At 58.1% G+C, this 20,743-nt stretch overlaps 1 protein-coding gene and 11 non-coding genes across 18 annotated transcripts in view; all 12 read right to left on the minus strand.

Moving 5' to 3' along the window:
* The window catches only part of LOC126959066 (uncharacterized), a 32,362-nt gene extending 13,110 nt beyond the window's left edge, over positions 1-19,252 (minus strand). For 3 of the 7 annotated variants that reach the window (XM_050798021.1, XM_050798023.1, XM_050798020.1), the window contains exons 1-9: positions 18,806-19,252; positions 16,916-18,424; positions 16,501-16,544; positions 15,604-15,735; positions 15,183-15,223; positions 13,686-13,994; positions 5,680-5,723; positions 4,861-4,987; positions 4,423-4,466 (exon numbers count right to left, since the gene is read on the minus strand). In XM_050798021.1, coding sequence (XP_050653978.1) covers positions 4,423-4,466; positions 4,861-4,987; positions 5,680-5,723; positions 13,686-13,804 — 334 coding nt within the window. In that variant the 5' untranslated portion in view covers positions 13,805-13,994; positions 15,183-15,223; positions 15,604-15,735; ... (1 more) ...; positions 16,916-18,424; positions 18,806-19,252. Of the gene's footprint in view, positions 1-4,422; positions 4,467-4,860; positions 4,988-5,679; positions 5,724-6,192; positions 7,640-8,020; positions 8,154-8,242; positions 9,580-9,924; positions 11,401-11,792; positions 11,925-13,260; positions 13,305-13,685; positions 13,995-15,182; positions 15,224-15,603; positions 15,736-16,500; positions 16,545-16,915; positions 18,425-18,805 lie in introns of those variants that run through there. The other 4 variants (XR_007727459.1, XR_007727458.1, XR_007727457.1 and 1 more) reach the window with 4 other exon arrangements.
* On the minus strand, positions 881-961 carry LOC126960301 (small nucleolar RNA SNORD115). Its single transcript, XR_007727865.1, has one exon. It is a non-coding gene; the product is annotated as a small nucleolar RNA SNORD115 (small nucleolar RNA).
* LOC126960262 (small nucleolar RNA SNORD115) lies at positions 2,804-2,885 on the minus strand. The gene has a single exon (XR_007727829.1). It is a non-coding gene; the product is annotated as a small nucleolar RNA SNORD115 (small nucleolar RNA).
* On the minus strand, positions 4,718-4,799 carry LOC126960263 (small nucleolar RNA SNORD115). The gene has a single exon (XR_007727830.1). It is a non-coding gene; the product is annotated as a small nucleolar RNA SNORD115 (small nucleolar RNA).
* On the minus strand, positions 5,969-6,050 carry LOC126960302 (small nucleolar RNA SNORD115). Its single transcript, XR_007727866.1, has one exon. It is a non-coding gene; the product is annotated as a small nucleolar RNA SNORD115 (small nucleolar RNA).
* On the minus strand, positions 7,884-7,964 carry LOC126960288 (small nucleolar RNA SNORD115). Its single transcript, XR_007727854.1, has one exon. It is a non-coding gene; the product is annotated as a small nucleolar RNA SNORD115 (small nucleolar RNA).
* On the minus strand, positions 9,788-9,869 carry LOC126960253 (small nucleolar RNA SNORD115). The gene has a single exon (XR_007727820.1). It is a non-coding gene; the product is annotated as a small nucleolar RNA SNORD115 (small nucleolar RNA).
* On the minus strand, positions 11,655-11,736 carry LOC126960281 (small nucleolar RNA SNORD115). The gene has a single exon (XR_007727847.1). It is a non-coding gene; the product is annotated as a small nucleolar RNA SNORD115 (small nucleolar RNA).
* On the minus strand, positions 13,549-13,630 carry LOC126960272 (small nucleolar RNA SNORD115). Its single transcript, XR_007727839.1, has one exon. It is a non-coding gene; the product is annotated as a small nucleolar RNA SNORD115 (small nucleolar RNA).
* On the minus strand, positions 15,466-15,547 carry LOC126960254 (small nucleolar RNA SNORD115). Its single transcript, XR_007727821.1, has one exon. It is a non-coding gene; the product is annotated as a small nucleolar RNA SNORD115 (small nucleolar RNA).
* On the minus strand, positions 16,778-16,859 carry LOC126960267 (small nucleolar RNA SNORD115). The gene has a single exon (XR_007727834.1). It is a non-coding gene; the product is annotated as a small nucleolar RNA SNORD115 (small nucleolar RNA).
* LOC126960275 (small nucleolar RNA SNORD115) lies at positions 18,668-18,749 on the minus strand. Its single transcript, XR_007727841.1, has one exon. It is a non-coding gene; the product is annotated as a small nucleolar RNA SNORD115 (small nucleolar RNA).
* Positions 19,253-20,743: the final 1,491 nt, after the last annotated feature.

Consider the following 20,743-nt stretch of genomic DNA (forward strand, 5'->3'; position numbering starts at 1 on the left):
CCTTCCTCGGGACCCAACCCTTCCCAGGATTGACCTCGAAGAAAGGGTGACCCCCAGCAGTAGGTGGGCTGCACCCTTGACCCAAAGCCCATGATCCCAGGGCCAGCCCGGAGTACCATGAAGCACCAGCCATGGCTCAGCCTTGATCCAAACAGTTGAAGCCAAGCTGCCACCCACCAGGTTCCAGGAAGCGCCACTGGGGTCGCCCATTGCTCAACAGGGTCATTCGCTTTCAGGGCCATGAGTGGGGTGTGATTCTTGAGTCTCCACAGCGTGACCCCATGGGCCCAACTGCCCACCCCTCTCTGGGGAAGGGACAGACTCACACACCATGTGTCAGCTGGGAGCTGCCCTGCAGGAGACTAAAGGAACCCCTTCCAGACTGGACCACTGTCACCCCTGCAGGTTTCAGGGAAGGCATCGTCTTGGGTCTGATTCCCCAGGAAGCTGCTTTCCTAGAGGACAAACCCATCTCTCCACAGTGAAAATTCAGGTCAACTCCCTGAGGAAACCCTCCTGCCTGAAGGCTAATACTTGGTAACCCCACACGCAGCCTGACTCATCACCCATGATGCCGCCAGGACCCACTCACCTATGCTGGTCAATGCCAGGAGTCTGCTGGGCAGAAGAGCTCAGTGAAAGACACAGGGGAGAATGGGGGCTCAGGAAGGAGCCACCAAAGTACCCTGCCCACAGGTAATGGGAGGGCTGACACCAAGCCCACATAGTGAGCCTGGGCTGCCTCACGGTGGAACGCAGAGACAGGGTTGGGCACCCTCCAGATGCCCTCAGAGCCTCCAGGTCTCCAGCCCAAAATACAGTGCTCCTGCCGGGGAACTTGTAATTCCCAGAATCCTCCTCCAATATTCTCACCCAGGCTGGGCCTCAGCGTAATCCTATTGAGCATGATTTTTATGTCATCACCTCTCTTCAGACAATATAAGGTTCTCATCATCGACCCAACCCAGGGCAAACCCCTCCTTGCACAGTCATCACAGGAACCCAGATGGGCTCACCACAGCTCAGTGCAGGAGACTGGGACACCAGGAGGGTCTGAGCGTCAGTGCACCGGGGGCTGGGCACCTGGCTGATGGACACTGGCCTGGGGCAAGGAGGCCCAAAGCAATTCTTTGGGGCTCACCATCTGAGGGGACAGGTGGAAGACATGGGTCCAAATGGCCTCACCACTCCACACAGGGAAGTGTGCAGGGGGTGCCAGCTCACCTATCCTTGCCCTCCATGGACCCATGTGATGAGATCTGTGGGGAACACGGACTCATCATGAACGCAGGGGACCCTTGACCCTCCCCATCGCCGAACCCTGGAAGGACAGGGCAGGTGGGTCACTGTGCTCAGACCAGAACCCCCGGGCCGCACCCTACCATGGGCCACACCCTACGGCAGGCCCAGAGAGCACTTCCCCTGCCGACATCGGTTCCCCCACATGACCCCAGGGCCGCACCAGGACCACTGGGCCTGGGTCAGGGCCAACCAGCTCATGGCAAACCAAGGAGGCTGGCCTGGATGCCATGTGCCACTGCAGACGTGGCACTCACACAGCCTGCCCCTGGGCATGGAATGCACCCATCCATGTGACCTCTACAAGCTCACACAGGAAATCACATCCTGGGTCCCAAGGGCCATGTGTCTTCTCTGGTGGGTCCCCATTCATGTACCACACGCCTCCCAAATACAGAGCCAGGCCACACTCGGCCAATCAGGGGACACATGATGTCCTCTCCTTTCTTTCGGCTCAAAAACATGCCACCCTGGCGGTGACCCCATGTCTCAGAAGCATCCAGGGCAGCAAATTGCCAGGACAGGACCCTTTACAGTGGGACTTCCCCAACACGATCCCACTCTTCTGGCCACTCCACTTCAACGAGGGGTGACCTTTAGCGGGCTGCGGGCTGCACTCTTGGCCCAAAGCCCACGATTCCCAGGGCCAGTCTGCAGCACCACCAGGTGAAGGCAAGAGGTCAGCCTTGACCCAACCCCACTGAGGCCACACTGCCCCAACCAGGCTCAAGGAGGCACTGCTGGGATGGCCACTTGCTCAACAATGTCGGTCCATTCTGGGCCATGGGTTGGGACCAATCCTTGAATCTTCACAGCCCAACTCCATAAGCCTGATCACCCTCACCCTACCCCTCCACAAGCCTCGGGCACCAAGAGCTCCCGCATAACACCTGTGGCCCCCGCAGATACTGCAGACCCCCTCATGTGGCCTGGGAAGTCCTTCAGGCCTGACTCGTGCAATGAGTCTCAGCTAGGACATGCACTGTGTTGGGTTGAAGGAACCCTTTCCTGCCTGGACCGCCATCATTTCTGCATAGCTCCAAGGAATGCGTCCTTCTAGGGACAGATGTCCAAGGAAGCTGCCCTCTGGAGAAACCATCCATCCCTGGTGGTTTCAGGTTGGGTCCCTGAGGAATCCCTCTTGGCCTGAAGGGTAACCCTCAGTGACCCAAAGCTGCCTGGCTCATGGCCCATGGCCCCAGCAGGATCCACTTACCTATCCCACTCAAGGCCAGGGGCTCGTGTGGACAGAAGAGTTCACTGAAAGACACACGGGAGAACCGGGGCTCAGGAAGGAGCCTCCAATATGCGCCGCCCGTGGGGAACTGAAGGGCCGACACCAAGCCCACACAGGGAGCCGGGGCTGCCTCAAGGACGAGTGCAGAGACAGGGTTGGGCATTCCTGAGATGCCCTTCAGGGCCTCCAGGTCTCCAGTCCAAAATACCGTGGCCCTGCTGGGACCATGGGATCCCAGCGTCCTCTTCCAAAATTCTCACCTAGGCTGGGCCTCAGCGTAATCCTATTGAGCATGATTTTTAAGTCATCACCTCTCTTCAGGACAATATAAGGTTCTCATCATCGACCCAACCCAGGGCACCCCCTTCCCCACACACGCATCCAATGGGACCCAGATGTGCTCACCATAGCTCAGTGCAGGAGACCAGGGTGCCAGGAAGGGCCTGAGCTTTAGTGCACCAAAGTTGGGCACCTGGATGATGACCACCGGCCTGGGGCCAGCGACCCAAAGGCAAGTCTTCCTCTGGGGTCACCACCTGGGGGGACAGGAGGACATGTGTCCAACCAGGGGCTCAGGCCTCCAGACAGGGAAGGGGGTGGAGGATGCCAGCTCACACTTGCTCTCTCTCTGTGGACCCATGTGATGAGATCCATGTGAAACACTGATGTGTCTCAGACGTGGGGGACCCTTTGCCCCCCAACCACTGAACCATGGAAGGACAGGGCCGACAGGTTCCTGGGCTTGGGCAAGACACCCGGGCTGTGCCCTACTGCAGGCCTCCCAAGCACCTCCCTCGCCCATGCTGGCTTTCCTCATGACCCCGGGCGGCACCGGGACCCCTGGGCAGGGGCCAGGGACACCAACCAGCTCACAGCGAACCCAGGACGCTGGCCCGGACGCCATGCGCCACTGCCAACCCGGAAGTTGCACAGCCTGCCCTGTGCATGGAGGGCAAGCACCCAGGCCTCTCCTCAAGGTGCACTGGAAATCGCAGCCTGGGGCTTCAGGGCCACAAGCTTTCTCTGGTGGGTCCCAATCCATGCCCCACACAACACCTCCCACACACAGAGCGGGGCCACACTCAGTCAACCGGGAGACATATGGTGTCTTCTCCTTTCCTTGGGCCCAAGACACCGCCACCCTGGAGATGACCTCATGGCTCAGAAGCAGCCTGGAGTGCAAATTTCCAGGAAAGTTCCTTCCACAGCAGGCTTTCCCACCTCAGGAGGATACCCTCCCCGCCACTCGCCCATAAGGAAAGGGTGACCCTCCAGCGGGACACGGGCTGCACCCTTGGCCCAAAGCCCACAAGTCTCATGGCTGGATTGCACCACCATCAGCGACTGGCCAGAGCTAGTCTGGACCCTACCTCAGAGAAACAGCGCCACCCCCACATGGCTCAAAGAGGTGTTACTGGGAGGGCCCATTGCTTAACAGGGTCGGTCCCATTGAGGGTCATGGGTTTGGTGCAATCCTCGAATCTCCACGGCCCGACCCAACGGGCCAAATTGCCCACCCTTCTCTGGGGTTGGAGAGCCCCCGTGAGATGCCCATGGTGCCCCAGAGCCCTTGTGGCCCTGTCATGTGGCTTGACCATACTAGAGGCCTGACCCGAGCACCAAGGCTGAGCTGGGCACTGCCCAGCTCCACTGCCCTGGGTGGGGCTGAGGAAACCCTTTCCTGCCTGGACCACTGCCACCCCTGCAGAGCTTCAGAGAAGGCCTCTGCCTTGTGTCCACTTCCCAAAGAAGCCTCCCTTCTGGAGAACACATCCCCAGTCGGGATTCAGATCGGCTCCTGAGGAAACCCAGGTGGCCTGAGGGCTGACCCTCAGGGACCCCATGCTGCCTGGCTTATGGCCCATGACACGAGCATATCCACTCACCTATGCCAGTCAATCCCAGGGGGTCTGCTGGTGGGAAGAGCTCACTGAAAGACACCAAGAAGAATTTGACTCAGGAAGGAGCCGCCAATGTGTCCCACCCCCGCCCGGGGAAGCTTAGCGCGGACACCAAGCCCACACAGGAAGCCTGGAATGCCTAATGAAGGAGCACAGACAGGGTTGGGCACCCCTCCATGAGATGCCCTTCAGGGCCCTGAGGTCTCCAGCCTAAAATACAGTGGTCCTGCCAGGGACTTTGTGATTCCCAGCATCCTCTTTCAAAATTCTCACCTAAGTTGGGCCTCAGCGTAATCCTATTGAGCATGATTTTTAAGTCATCACCTCTCTTCAGGACAATATAAGGTTCTCATCATCGACCCAACCCAGGACACCCCCATCCCCACTCACATATCCAGAGGGACCCGGATGGGCTCACCATACCTCAGTGCAGGAGACCAGGATGACAGGAAGGACCTAAGCTTTAGCACACGGGAGTCTGAGCACGTGATTGACAGACACTGGTCCAGGGCCAAAGGGCTCAAGGCAATTCTTCCTCTGTGCTCACCATCTGGAGGGACAGGGGAAAGGTGTCCAAACAGGGTCTTAAGATTCCATGCAGGAAAGCAGGGAGGGGCTGCTGGCTACACATGCTCTACTTCCATGGACTCATGTGATGGGATCCATGTGAAATAGGGACAGTTATGGACCCGGGGAACCCTTGTACCCACCACTGAACCCTGGAAGGACAGGACAGCCGAGTAACTAGGCTCAAGCAAGATGCCCAGGCTGTGCCCTACCGCAGGCCCCTGGAGCACGTCCACTGTCCAAGCCAGCTTCCCTGCACTTCCTGGGCTGCACTGTGACCCCTGGGTAGGAGCCAGGATCACCAACCAGCTCAGGCAAACCAAGGAGGCTTGCTCTGAAGCTAGGCGCCACTGTAGACCTGGCAGACACACAGCCTGCCCCTGCATGGGGAGGGTGCACAGACTCCCTTTCCAAGCACGCACTGAAAATCACAGCCTGGGGCCACCCTCATGTGGCCTGGGCAGTCCTCAAGGCCAGACCCTAGCGCCCAGTCTCAGCTGGGAGCTGCCCTGCGTGGGACTAATGGAATCCTTTCTTGCCTGGACCAATGTCACTCCTGCAGCGCTTCAGGGAAGGTGTCTTCCTTGGGTCAGATCCCTCCTGTCCTGAAGGATGACCCTCAGGGACCCCATGTGGCCTGGTCCATGGCCCATGAGCCTAGCAGGATCCACTCACCTATGCCGCTCGAGGCCAGGGGTCCTCCTGGGTGAAAGAGTTCACTGAAAGACACAAGGGGAGAAAAGGGGCTCAGGGATGAGCCCCTCACATGCACCGCCCAGGGGAATTGGAGTACTGACACGAAGCTTGCATAGAGAGCCTGGACTGCTTCACGGAGGAACGCAGAGACAGGTTTGGGCCCCCTCCAGGTGCCCTTCAAGGACTCCAGGTCTCCAGCCCAAACTACAGTGGCCCTGTTGGGGACCTAGGGATCCCAGCATCCTCTTCCAAAATTCTCATCTAGGCTGGGCCTCAGCGTAATCCTATTGAGCATGATTTTTAAGTCATCACCTCTCTTCAGAACAATATAAGGTTCTCATCATCGACACAACCCAGGGCACCCCCTCCCTGCTTAGGCATCCAATGGCACCTGGATGGGCTCACCCAAGCTCAATGCAGAGACCAAGGCGACAGGAAGGGCCAGAGCTTCAGTGCAACAGGGGCTAGGCACCTGGCTGATGGACACTGGCCCGGGGACAGTGGGCCCAACACGAGTCCTCATCCGGGGTCACCATCTCGAGGAACAGGAAGAGGACAGGTGTCCAAACACAACCTCACCCCTCCATGTGGGCAGAAGGTGGGGTGTGCCAGCTCAGGGATGCTCGCCTTCCATGGACCATGTGATGAGATCCATGTGGAATACTGGCCCGTCACAGACGCAGGGCACCCAACGCTGTCTCCACCACTGAACCCTGAAACGACAGGACAGGTAGGTCACTGGGCTCAGGCTACAAGCCAGGGCTGCATCCTACTGCAGGCCACACAAACACCTCCACTACACATGCCAGCTCCCCTGCATGACACCAGGGTCACTCCAGGACTACCGGGCACAGGCCAGGGCCACCAACCAGTTCATGGTCAACCAAATAGGCTGGCCCGGATGCCTGATGCTGCTGCAGAGCTGGCAGTCACATAGCCAGTCCCTGTGCATGGTGGGCACCCACCCACGTGCTGTATCCAAGCATGTACTGGAAATCACAACCTGGGGTCCCAGGGCCATGTGCTTTCTCTGGTGAGTCTCCATCCATGCCCTCACACCTCACAAATACACAGCCTGGCCACACTGGACTAATCAGGGAGAACAGTGTCTTCTCCTTTCCTCGGGCCCAGGACCCCACCACACTGGTGACTCCATGGCTCAGAAGCAGCATGGGCAGCAAATTTCCAGGACCAGACCCTCAACAGCGGGCCTTCCCACTCCAGGAGGCCACCCTTCCCGACATTAGCCCACTGGGAAGGGATAACTTCGAGCCACAGGGAAGGGGTGACTTCCAGCGGGATGCGGGCTGCACCCTTGGCCCAAAGCCCATGAGTCCAAGGGCCGGACTGCAGCACCACCAGGCGCCAGCCAGAGCTCAGCCTTGACGTAAACCCAGTGAAACAGCACTGACGCCCTTCAGGCTTGAAGAGGCCCATGGGATGGCCCATTGCTTAACGGGGGGGTCCCATTCAGGGCCATGTGTCAGGTGCAATCCTTGAATCTCAACAGCTCAACTCCATGGGCCCGATCACCCACCTTTCTCCAGGGACAGAGAGCGCCTGTGGGATCCCTATGGCACCCCAGAGCTCCTGTGGCCCCCCTCATACGGCCAGGACAGTCCTCGAGTCCAGATGCAAGCACCGAGACTCAGCTGGGAGCTGCCGTGGGTAGAACTGAAGGAACCCTTTCCTGCTTGGACCACCGTCACCCCTGCAGGGCTTCAGGGAAGGCATCCTCCTTGGTTCCTGTTCCCCAGGAAGCCACCCTCCTGGAGAACCCATCTCTTCCCAGTGGGGATTCAGGTTGGCTCCCTGAGGAACCCTTCTTTCCCAAAGGCTGACCCTTGACGACCCCACGCGGCCTGGCTCAAGGCCCATGATACCAGCCACTCACCTATGCCAGTGAATGCCAGGGGGCCCTCCCATGTGGAAGAGCTCACTGAAAGACACAAGGGGAGAACGGGGCTCAGAAACGAGCTTCCACTGTGCCTCAACCTGGGGAACTGGAGGGCCGACACCAAGCCCGCACAGGGAGCCCAGGCTGCCTCATGGAGGAGCGCAGAGACAGGGTCGGGCACCCCCAAGATGCCCTTCACGTCCTCCAGGTCTCCGGCCAAAAATATAGGGGCTCTCCTGGGGACCTCCGGATCCCAGCATCCTCTTCCAAAACCCTCACCTAGACTGGGCCTCAGCGTAATCCTATTGAGCATGATTTTTAAGTCATCACCTCTCTTCAGACAATATAAGGTTCTCATCATCGACCCAACCCAGGGCAACCCCCTCCCTGCACATGCATCCAGCAGGATCCAGATGTGCTCACCACAGCTCAGTGCAGGAGACCAAGGTGCCAGGAAGGGCCTGATCTTCAGTGCACCAGAGGCTGGGCACCTGGCTGACGGACGCTGACCTGGGGCCATTGGGCCCAGTGCAAAGTCTTCCTCCGGGCTCAACATCTGGGGAAACAGTAGGACAGGTGTGCAAACACAACCTCACCCCTCCTTGGGGGCAGAAGGTGGGGTGTGTCGGCTGAGGGGATGCTCACCCTCCATGGACCCATGTGATGGGATGCACGTGGAACACTGGCCCATCATGGACTCAGGGCACCCAATGCTCTCTCAGCCACCGAACCCTGGAAAGACAGGATAGGCAGGTCACTGGGCTCGGGCAAGAAGCCCCGACTGTGTCCTACTGCAGGTCCCATGAGCACCTCCACTGCCCATGCTGGCTCCCCTACAGGACCCCAGGGTCATACCAGATGTACTGGGCACAGGCCAGGGCTACCATTCAGCTCACAGCCAACCAAGGAGGCTGGTCCGGGTGCCAGATGCTGCTGCAGACCTGCAAGTCACATAGCCTATCCCTGTGCACTGTGGGCACCCACCCAGGTGCCCTATCCCAGCATGAAATGGAAATCGCAACCTGGGGTCCCAGGGCCACATGCTTTCTCTGGTGGGTCCCCATCCATGCCCCACGCACCTCCTAAACACAGAGCAGGACCACACTCAGCTAATCGGGGACACATGGTGACTTCTCCTTTTCTTGGGCCCAAGACCCGCTACCCTGGAGGTGACCCCGTGGCTCAGAAGCAGCATGGGCAGCATATTCTAGGGACAAGACCCTTGACAGCATGCCTTCCACCTCAGGAGGCCACCCTTTCCGACACTTGCCAATGGGGAGACTCTTGCCAGTGGGGAAGGGGTGACTTCCAGCCACAGGAAAGGGGAGATCCCCAGTACAGGGGATCCTTTAGACACAGAGCTGACCCCTTGGCCTAAAACTAACGAGCCCATGACTGGACAATAGCACCACCAGGCACCGGCCAGAGCTCAGCCTTGACCCAAACCTAGGGAAACAGCACCGCCCCCTTCAGGCTCAAAGAGGTGCCCTGGGATGGCACATTGCACAACAGGGTCGGTCCTATTCAGGGCAATAATTTGTGTGTGATTCTTGAATCTCTGCAGCTCGAATCCACCTTTCTCCGGGGATGGAGAGATCCTGTGTGACCCCATGGCATCCTGAAGCCCCTGTGGCCCCCCTCATGTGGCCTGGTCAGTCGTCAAGGCCAGACCAGTGCACTGAGACTCAGCTGGGAGCTCCCCTATGTGAGACTGAAGGAACCCTTTCCTGCCTGGACCACCATCATCCCCACAGGGCTGCAGGGAAGGCATCCTCCTTGGGTCTGATTCCCAGAAAAGCAGCCCTCTTGGAGGACCAACCCACCCCTCCATGGTGCGGATTCAGGTCGGCTGCCCATGGAAACCCTCCTGTCTCAAAGGCGGACCCTCGGTGACCCCTCGCTGCTGATGACCCATGACCCCAGCAGGACCACTCACCTATGCCAGTCAATGCCTCGGGGCCCCACCTAGCCAGACGAGCTCACTGAAAGACACAAGGGAGAACGGGGGCTCAGGGAACCGGAGCCCAAGCCCACACAGCGAACCTGGGCTGCCTCAAGGAGGAGCGCAGAGACAGGGTTGGGCCTCTCAGAGATGCCGTTCAGAGCCTCAAGGTCTCCTGCCTAAAATACAGTGGCCATGCCAGGGAGCTCGGGATCCCAGCATCCTCTTCCAAAATTCTCCCCTAGGCTGGGCCTCAGCGTAATCCTATTGAGCATGATTTTTAAGTCATCACCTCTCTTCAGGACAATATAAGGTTCTCATCATTGACCCAACCCAGTACACCCCCTCCCTGCACATGTATCCAGAGGGACCCAGATGTGCTCACCACAGCTCAGTGCAGGAGACCAGGGCGCCAGGAAGGGCCTGAGCTTCAGCTCACCAGGGGCTGAGCACCTGGCTGAGAGACACTGGCCCGGGGCCAGCAGACCCAACGCATGTCTTCCTCTGGGGTCACCATCTGGAGGGGTGGAGGACAGGTGTAGAGACATGGCCTCACACCTCCATGCACAAAAGTGGACAGGGGGTGCTGGCTAACACATGCTCTCCCTCCATGGACTCAAGAGATGGGATCCCTATAAACAGTGACGGTCAAGAACGCGGGGAACCCTTGGCCCTCCTTGCCACGGAAACCTGAAAGGACAGGGCAGGCAGGTCACAGGATTTGAGCAAGATGTCCAGGATGCACCCTATTGCAGGCTCCTGGAGCACTTCCACTGCCCACACCAGCTCCCCCACATGACTCTGTGCCACAACGGGACCACTGGGCAGGGCCGGGACCACCAACCACCTCACAGCAAACCAAGTAGGCTGACCTGAATGCCACGTGCCACAGCAGACACCCTCTACAAGCTCACACCAGAAATCGTATCCTGGAGCCCCAGGGCCACGTGCCTTCTCTGATGGGTCCCCATTCATGCACCACATACCTCCAAACGCAGAGCCGGGCCATGCTCAATCAATCAGGGACACATGATGTCCTTGCCTTTCCTTCGGCTCAAGACCCCGCCACCCTGGAGGTGACCCCATGACTTAGAAGCAGCCTGGGCAGCAAATTGCCGGCACAGGACCCTTGACAGCATGCTTTCCATCACAGGTTGCCATCCTTCTGGCCACTCCACTTCGGGGAGGGGTGACCTATAGCTGGACGCAGGCTGCACCCTTGGCCCAAAGCCCACGATTCCCAGGGCCAGCCTGCAGCACCACCAGGTGAAGGCCAGAGCTCAGTCTTGACCCAAACCCACTGGAGCCACACCGCCCCCACCAGGCTCAAGGAGGCACCACTGGGATGGCCCATTGCTCCACAGGTCAGTCCCATCAGGGCCATGGGTTAGGCCCAGTCCTTGAATCTTCACGGACTGACTCCATAAGCCCGATCACCCACACCCTGCCCCTTTGCAAGCCTCGGGGACCGAGGGCTCCCGCAAAACACCCATTGCCCCCAGTGACCCTGTGGACCCCCTCATGTGGCCTGGAAAGCCCTCCAGGCCTGACTTGTGCACTGAGTCTCAGCTAGAACACGCACTGCGTTGAGTTGAAGGAACCCTCTCCTGTTTGGACCTCCGTCATCTCTGCATGGCTTCAGGGAAGGCATCCTTCTTGGGACCAATTTCTAAGGAAGCTGTCCTCCTGAAGAAACCATCCATCCCCGGTGGGTTTCAGATGGGCTCCCTGAGGAATCCCTCGTGGCCTGAAGGGTGACCCTCAGTGACCCAAAGCGACCTGGCTCATGGTCCATGACCCCAGCAGGATCCACTTACCTATCCCACTTAAGGCCAGGGGCCCCCCTGGGCAGAAGAGCTCACTGAAAGACACAGACACAGGGGAGAACAGGGGCTCAGGAAGGAGGAGCCTCCAGTGTGCCTCAACCCCAGGGAACTAGAGGGCCGACACCAAGGCCGCACAGGGAACCTGGGCTGCCTCACGGAGGAGTGCAGAGATAGGGCTGGGCACCCCAAGATGAACTCCAGGGACTCCAGGTCTCCAGCCCAAAAATACAGCGGCCCTGCCAGGGACCTTGGCATCTCAGCATCCTCTTCCAAAATTCTCACCTAGGCTGGGCCTCAGCGTAATCCTATTGAGCATGATTTGTAAGTCATCACCTCTCTTCAGGACAATTTAAGGTTCTCATCATTGACCCAACCCAGGGCACCCTCCTTCCCACACGTGCATCCAGCTGGACCCAGATGTGCTCACCACAGCTCAGGGCAGGAGACCAGGGCATCAGGAAGGGCTTGAGCTTAAGTGCACCAAGGGCTGGACACCTGGCTGATGGACACTGGCCTGGGGCCAGTGGTCCCAAAGCAAGTCTTCCTTTGCAGTCACCATCTGGGGGGACAGGAGGAGGACATGTGTCCAACCAGGGGCTCGGGCCTCCACACGGGGAAGGGGGTGGGGGGTGCTAGCTCACACATGCTCTCTCTCTGTGGACCCATGTGATAGGATCCATGGAAAACACTGATGTGTCATGGATGGGGGGGACCCTTTGCCCTCCCAGCCACTGAACCATGGAAAGACAGGGCAGGTGGATTCCTGGGTTCAGGCAAGACGCCTGGGCTGTGCCCTACTGCAGGCCCCTCGAGCACCTCCATTGCCCACGCCAGTTCCCCTGCACAACCCCGGGTAGCACCTGGACCTGGGCAGGGGCCATGGACACCAACCAGCTCACGGCGAACCAAGGACGCTGGCCCGGACACCACGGGCTGCTGCCTACCTGGCAGTTGCACAGCCTGCCCTGTGCATGGAGGGCACCCACCCTCCTTTCCTCAAGGTCCACTGGAAATCACAGCCTGGGGCTCCAGGGCCACAAGCTTTCTCTGGTGGGTCCCAATCCACGCCCCACACAATACCTCCCACACACAGAGCGGGGCCACACTCAGTCAACCGGGAGACATACGGTGTCTTCTCCTTTCTTTGGGCCTAAGACCCTGACCTCTGGAGTTGTCCTGATGGCTGAGAAGCAGCCTGGACTGCAAATTTCCAGGAAAGGTCCTTCCACTGTGGACCTTCCCACCTCAGGAGGCCACCATTACCGCCACTCGCCCACAAGGAAGGGGTGACCCCCAGTGGGATACGGGCTACAGCCTTGGCCCAAAGCCCACGAGTCCCAGAGACAGACTGGACCACCATCAGGCACTGGCCACAGCTAGTCTTGACCCAACCTCAGAGAAACAGCGCCGCCTCTCACATGGCTCAAAGACATGCCACTGGGAGGGTCCACTGCTTATAGGGTCGGTCCCATTGAGGGTCATGGGTTTGCTGCAGTCCATGAATCTCCATGGCCCGACTCCACGGACTGAATCGCCCACCCCTCTCCAGGGTTGGAGAGTCCCCATGAGATGCCCGTGGTGCCCCAGAGCCCTTGTTGCCCCCCTCATGTGTCCTGGCCATCTTAGAGGCCTGACCCAAGCACCAAGTCTGAGCTGGGCACTACCCTGCATGCGGCTGAGGAAACCCTTTCCTGCCTGAACCACTGCCACCCCTGCAGGGCTTCAGAGAAGGCCTCTGCCTTGTGTCCAATTCCCAAGGAAGCCTCCCTGCTGGAGGACACATCCCCAGTCGATTCAGGTCGACTCCTGAGGAAACCCAGGTGGCCTGAGGGCTGACCCTCAGGGACTGCCCACCGCTTGGCTCACGGCCCATGACACCAGCAATGTCCACTCACCTATGCTGGTCAATCCTAGGGGGTCTGCTTGGCGGAAGAGCTCACTGAAAGACACCGAGGATAATGGGGCTCAGGAAGGAGCCGCCAACGTGTCCCGCCCCCAGGGAAGCTGAGCACAGACACCAAGCCCACACAGGAAGCCTGGTGTGCCTAATGGAGGAGCACAGACAGGGCTGGGCTCCTGCATGAGATGCCCTTTAGGGCCTCGAAGTCTCCAGCCTCAAATACAGTGGCCCTGCCAGGGACCTCAGGATTCTAGTGTCCTCTTCCAAAATTCTCACCTAGGCTGGGCCTCAGCGTAATCCTATTGAGCATGATTTTTAAGTCATCACCTCTCTTCAGAACAATATAAAGTTCTCATCATCGACCCAACCCAGGGCACCCCCTCCCTGCTTAGGCATCCAGTGGCACCCCGATGGGCTCACCCAAGCTCAATGCAGGAGACCAAGGTGACAGGAAGGGCCAGAGCTTCAGTGCAACAGGGGCTAGGCACCTGGCTGATGGACCCTGGCCCGGGGACAGTGGGCCCAACACGAGTCCTCATCCGGGGTCACCATCTCGAGGAACAGGAAGAGGACAGGTGTCCAAACACAACCTCACCCCTCCATGTGGGCAGAAGGTGGGGTGTGCCAGCTCAGGGATGCTCGCCTTCCATGGACCATGTGATGAGATCCATGTGGAATACTGGCCCGTCACAGACGCAGGGCACCCAACGCTGTCTCCACCACTGAACCCTGAAACGACAGGACAGGTAGGTCACTGGGCTCAGGCTACAAGCCAGGGCTGCATCCTACTGCAGGCCACACAGGCGCCTCCACTACACATGCCAGCTCCCCTGCATGACACCAGGGTCACCCCAGGACTACCGGGCACAGGCCAGGGCCACCAACAGTTCATGGTCAACCAAGGAGACTGGCCCGGATGCCTGATGCTGCTGCAGAGCTGGCAGTCACATAGCCAGTCCCTGTGCATGGTGGGCACCCACCCACGTGCCGTATCCAAGCATGTACTGGAAATCACAACCTGGGATCCCAGGGCCATGTGCTTTCTCTGGTGAGTCTCCATCCATGCCCTCACACCTCACAAACACACAGCCTGGCTGCACTCAACTAATCGGAGGGCACAGTGTCTTCTCCTTTCCTCGGGCTTAGGACCTCATCACACTGGAGGTGTCTTCAGGATTCAGAAGTAGCATGGGCAGCAAATTTCCAGGACCAGACCCTCAATAGCGGGCCTTCCCACTTCAGGAGGCCACCCTTCCTGACACTAGCCCACTGCGAAGGGATAACTTCCAGCCACAGGGAAGTGGTGACTTTCAGTGGGACACAGGCTGCCCCCTTGGCCCAAAGCCCATGAGTCCAAGGGCCGGACTGCAGCACCACCAGGCGCCAGCCAGAGCTTAGCCTCGATCTAACCCCAGTGAAACAGCACCGCCCCCTGTCAGGCTCGAAGAGGCCCATGGGTTGGCCCATTGCTCAACAGGGTGGGTTCCATTCAGGGCCATGTGTCAGGTGCGATACTTGAATCTCCACAGCTCAACTCCATGGGCCTGATCACCCACCTTTACCTTTCTCCAGGGACAGAGAGCTCCTGTGCGACCCCCAAGGCACCCCAGAACCCCTGTGGCCCCCACATATAGTCAGGACAGTCCAGATGCAAGCCCCGAGACTCAGCTGGGAGCTGCCCTGGGTAGAACTGAAGGAACCCTTTCCTGCCTGGACCACCGTCACCCCTGCAGGGCTTCAGGGAAGGCATCCTCCTTGGTTCCTGTTCCCCAGGAAGCCACCCTCCTGGAGAACCCATCTCTTCCCAGTGGGGATTCAGGTTGGCTCCCCAAGGAAACCCTTCTTTCCCGAAGGCTGACCCTTGGCGACCCCACGCGGCCTGGCCCATGGCCCATGATGCCAGTTGGATCCACTCACCTATGCCAGTCAATGCCAGAGGGCCCTCCTGGAAGAGCTCACTGAAAGACACAAGGGGAGCATGGGGCTCAGGGAGCTGCCACCAACGTGTCCCACCCCAGGGAACCACAGTGCCAACAGCAAGCCTGCACAGGGAGCCTGGGCTGCCTCACGGAGGAGCGCAGAGACAGGGTTGGGCCCCCCAGGTGCCCTTCAGGGTTGCCAGATCTCCATCCCAAAATATAGTAGCTCTGCCAGGGATCTCAGGATCCCAGCATCCTCTTCCAACATTCTCACCTAGGCTGGGCCTCAGCGTAATCCTATTGAGCATGATTTTTAAGTCATCACCTCTCTTCAGGACAATATAAGGTTCTCATCATTGACCCAACCCAGGGCACCCCCCTCCCCACACATGCATCCAGCAGGACCCAGATGGACTCACCACAGCTCAGTGCAAGAGACCAGAGAGCCAGGAAGGGCCAAAACTTCAGTGCGCCAGGGGCTGGGCACCTGGCTGACAGACACTGGCCCTGGGCCATTGGGCCCAATGCAAGTCCTCCTTCAGGGTCACCATCTGGGGGACAGAGGAAAGTGTCTGAACAGAACCTCATGCCTCCATGCGGGAAAGGAGGCAGGGGGTGCTAGCTCACACATGCTCTCCCTCCATGGACCCAGGTGATGGGATCCATGTGAAACAGTGTTGGTCATGGACGCGGGGGACCCTTGGTCTTCCCTGCCACTGAACCCTGGAAAACAGGGCAGGCTGGTCACTGGGCTTGGGCAAGATGCCCAGGCTGTGCCCTAATGCAGGCCCCTGGAGCACTTCTACTCCCCATGGTGGCTCCCTTGCAATTCCAGGGCTGCATCATGACCCCCGGGTGGGACCATGGCCACTATCCAGCTCAGGCCCACCAAGGAGGTTGGCCCTGAAGGCAGGCACTGCTGCAGACCTGGCAGACGCACAGCCTGCCCCTGCACGGGGAGGGGGCCTACCCAGGCTCCCTCTCCAAGCACACACTGCAAATAGCAGCCTGGGACCCAGCCTCATGTGGCCTGGGCAGTCCTCAAGGCCAGATCCTAGTGCCCAGTCTCAGCTGGGAGCTGCCCTGTGTGGGACCAATGGAACCCTTCCTGCCTAGACCAATGTCACTCCTGCAGCGCTTCAGGGAAGGTGTCCTTGGGTCAGATTCCCAAGGAGGCGGCCCTCCTGGAGAACCAATCCCTCCCCAGTGGGGATTCAGGTTGGCTCCCTGAGGAATCCGTCCCATCCTGAAGGCTGACCCTCAGTGATCCCACGTGGCCTAGTCCATGGCCCATGAGCCCAGCAGGATCCACTCACCTATGCCACTCAAGGCCAGGGGTCCTCCTGGGCGGAAGAGCTCACTGAAAGACACAAAGGGAGAATAGGACTTCAGGGATGAGTCACCCACGTGCCCCGCCTCAGGGAACCAGAGCATTGACAGCAAGCCCGCACAGGGAAACTGGGCTGCCTCACAGACGAGCGCAGAGACAGGGTTGGGGCCCCTGCAGATAACCTTCGGGACCTCCAGGTCTCCAGCCCCAAATGCCTCCTGCCGGGGATCCCAGCATCCTCTTCCAAAATTCTCACCTAGGCTGGGCCTCAGCGTAATCCTATTGAGCATGATTTTTAAGTCATCACCTCTCTTCAAGAAAATATAAGGTTCTCATCATTGACCCAACCCAGGGCACCCCACTCCCGACACAAACATCCAGCGGGACCTGGATGTGCTCACCACAGCTCAGTGCAGGAGACCAGAGTGCCAGGGAGGGCCGAGCTTCAGCGCACTGGGGACTGGGCACCTGGCTGATGGACACTGGCCCAGGGACAGCGGACCCAAGGCAAGTCTTCCTCCAGGCTCACCGTCTGGGGGACAGGAAGTCATGTGTCCAAACATGGCCTCACGCCTCCATAGGGGGATGGTGGTGGGTGGTGCTGGCTCATGCATGCTGCCCCTCCATGGACCCATGTGATGGGAACACTGACCCATTACAGACACAGGGGACCCTTGGCCCTCCCCATCACCGCATCCTAGGTCAGGGCAGGTGGGTCACCGAGCTCCCACAAGACACCTGGGCTGCGCTCTATTGCAGGCCCCACAAGCACCTCCACTACCCACATCAGCTCCCCCACAGGACCCCTGGGCCACTCTGAGACCACTGGGCACAGGCCAGGGCAACCAACCTGCTCATGGCCCACCAAGGGGGCTGACCTGGAAGCCACATGCCACCGCAGACCTGGTAGTTGCATAGCCTGTGCCTGGGAGTGGAGGGCACCCACCCAGTGTTCTCTCCAAGTGTGCATGGGAAATCGCAACCTGTGACCCCGGGCCACATGTGTTCTCTGATGGGTCCCCATCCATGCCCTACACACCTCCCAAACACAGAGCCGAGCCACATTCGGCCAATCGGGGAACACATGGTATCTTCTCCTTTCCTCGGGCTCAAGACCCCACCACCCTGGAGGTGAGTCCATGGATCAGAAGCAGCCTGAGAAGCAAACTTCCAGGACAGGACCCTTGACAGCGGGCCTTCCCACCTAAGGATGCCAGCTTTCCGCTAGTTGCCCATGGGGAATGGGTGACCACCAGCAGGATGCAGGCTGGCCCTTTTGCCCAAAGCCAGCAAGTCCCAGGGCCAGCCTGCAGCACTACCAAGTACCGGCCAGAGCTCAGCCTTGACCCAACCCCCTTGAAGCCGCATCGCCCCCCACTAGGCTCACAGGCACCACTGGGATGGCCCATTGCTCAAAGGCTCGGTCCCATTCAGGGTCCTAGGTGGGGCCCACTCCTTGAATCTCCAAAGGCCTGACCCCATGGACTCGATCGCTCACCTGTCTCTGGGGAAGGAGAGCTCCTGTGTGACCCCTGTGGTGCCCTGGAGCTCCTATGCACCCCCTCATGTGGCCTGGGCAGTCCTCAAGGCCAGACCTGCCCACTGAGTCTCAGCTGGGCACTGCCCTGGGTGGGGTTGAAGGAATCCTTTGCTGCCTGGACCACCATCACCGCTGCAAGGCTTTAGAGAAGATAACCTCCTTGGGTCAGATTCCCAAGGAAGCCGCCCTCCTGGAGAACCTAGCCCTCCTCAGTGGGGATTCAGGTCAGGTCGGCTCCCTAAGGAAACCCTCCTGTCCCAAAGGCTGACCCTTGGTGACCCCACCAGCCTGGCTCATGGCCCATGACCCCAGCAGGATCCACTCACCTATGCCAGTCAATGCCAGGGCGCTGCCTGGGCGGAAGAGCTCACTGAAAGACACAGGGGAGAATGCAGGTCAGGGAGGAGCCACCCACATGCCCTGCCCCTAGGGAACCAGAGCCCCAGCATATGCCCACACAGGGAGCTTGGACTGCCTCATGGAGGAGCTCAGAGCCAGGCTTGGGTTCCCTCCAGATGCCCTTCAGGGCTTCTAGGTCTATAGCCCAAAATACAGGGGCCCTGTCGGGGGCCTCTGGATCCTAGCATCCTCTTCCAAAATTCTCACCTAGACTGGGCCTCAGCGTAATCCTATTGAGCATGATTTTTAAGTCATCACCTCTCTTCAAGAAAATATAAGGTTCTCATCATCGACCCAATCCAGGGCACAACCCTCCCCGCGCATGTATCCATCAGGACCCGGATGAGCTCACCACAGCTCAGTGCAGGAGGCCAGGGCGCCGGGAAGGGCCTGAGCTTCAGCGCACCAGGGGCTGGCACCTGGCTGATGGACACTGGCCCAGGGCCATTGGGCCCAACGCAAGTCTTCCTCCGCGGTCACCATCTGGGGGGACAGGAGTAGGACAGGCGTCCAAACAGAACCTCATGAAGGCAGTAGGGTGCGCAGACTCAGGTATGCTCTTTCTCCATAGACCCACTTGCTGGAAACACTGACCCATCACAGATGCGAGACACCCTTGGCCCTCCCTGCCACCCAACCCTGGAAGGACGGGGCAGGCGGGTCACTGGGCTCACCCAAGATGCAGAGGGTGTGCCCTACTGCAGGCCCCCGGGAGCACCTCCGCTGCCCAAGCCGGCTCCCCCAGCAAGACCCCCTGGGCCACTCCAGGACCACGCGGCACAGGCTAGGGCCACCAACCAGGTCATGACCAACCAGAGAGGCTGGCCCAGAAACCACTCACAGCTGCATACCTGGCAGTCACAGCCTGCCCCTGGGCATGGTGGGTGCCCTCCCAGGCATCCTCTCCAAGCGCGCACCGGAAATCGAAGCCTTGGCCTGGGCGCCACGTGATTTTTACAGTAGGTCCCCATCCACGCCCCACACTTCCGTTGAACTGGTCTAATTCAGACGTCAGCATTTATTTTTCGAGCGTGTTTGTGAATATTTTATTGTCCTGCATCTTTTCACTTTTGAATTGTTTGAAATTGTACATTTTATATATATATATGGATTCATATTTTGTAATTTGTTTTTGGTACGTGTCTTCATTTGTATACAACTACTTATATGTTTTCGAATGTAAGATGTATTTCCTTTTTTGTCAGTTTTTCTATTTGTATTAATATTGTCAAAATTAACTTTGAATTCTCCCAGTGTTTTTGACCATTTTATGCCTTTTTCTCATCTTACCCATTCTATCTAGTTTTAAAAAAATAATTTTTAGAAGACTTTTTCATGGGTGTGCAATACAAGCATGATTCTCATACTGGGACCTTGAGGTTTTTATACACCCTTGCCTTGTTTGGCATATACTAGACCATGCCACTTTTTTACATATTCTTTCTATATTTATGGTTGCCTTTCAGCAGGATTTTGCATGGGCTATTTGTGAGATATTCTAAAATTACATACCTTTTTTATTATTACACTTTATGTTCTAGGGTACATGGGCACAACATGCAGGTTTGTTACCTATGTACACGTGTCATGTTGGTGCATGTACTGCACCCATTAACGGGTGCTGCACCCATTAACTCACCATTTACGTTAGGTATATCTCCTAATGCTATCCCTCCCCTCTCTCCCCACCCCACAACAGGCCCTGGTGTGTGATGTTCCCCTTCCTGTGCCCAAGTGTTCTCATTGTTCAATTCCCACCTATGAGTGAAAACATGCGGTGTTTGGTTTTCTGTTCTTGTAATAGTTTGCTGAGCATGATGGTTTCCAGCTGCATCCATGTCCCTACAAAAGACATGAACTCATCCTTTTTTACGGCTGCATAGTATTCCATGGTGTATATGTGCCACATTTTCTTAATCTAGTATGTCACTGATGGACATCTGGGTTGGTTCCAAGTCTTTGCTATTGTGAATAGTGCCGCAATAAACATACATGTGCATGTGTCTTTATAGCAGCATGATTTATAATCCTTTGGGTATATGCCCAATAGTGGGATGGCTGGGTCAAATGGTATTTCTAGTTCAATACCATTCAGGACATACGCATGGGCAAGAACTTCATGTCTAAAACACCAAAAGCAATGGCAACAAAAGCCAAAATTGACAAACGGGATCTAATTAAACTAAAGAGCTTCTGCACAGCAAAAGAAATTACCATCAGAGTGAACAGGCAACCTACAGAATGGGAGAAAATTTTTGCAATCTACTCATCTGACAAAGGGCTAATATCC

This window comes from Macaca thibetana, chromosome 7 (assembly GCF_024542745.1).
Source record: "Macaca thibetana thibetana isolate TM-01 chromosome 7, ASM2454274v1, whole genome shotgun sequence".
Lineage (NCBI taxonomy): Eukaryota > Metazoa > Chordata > Mammalia > Primates > Cercopithecidae > Macaca > Macaca thibetana.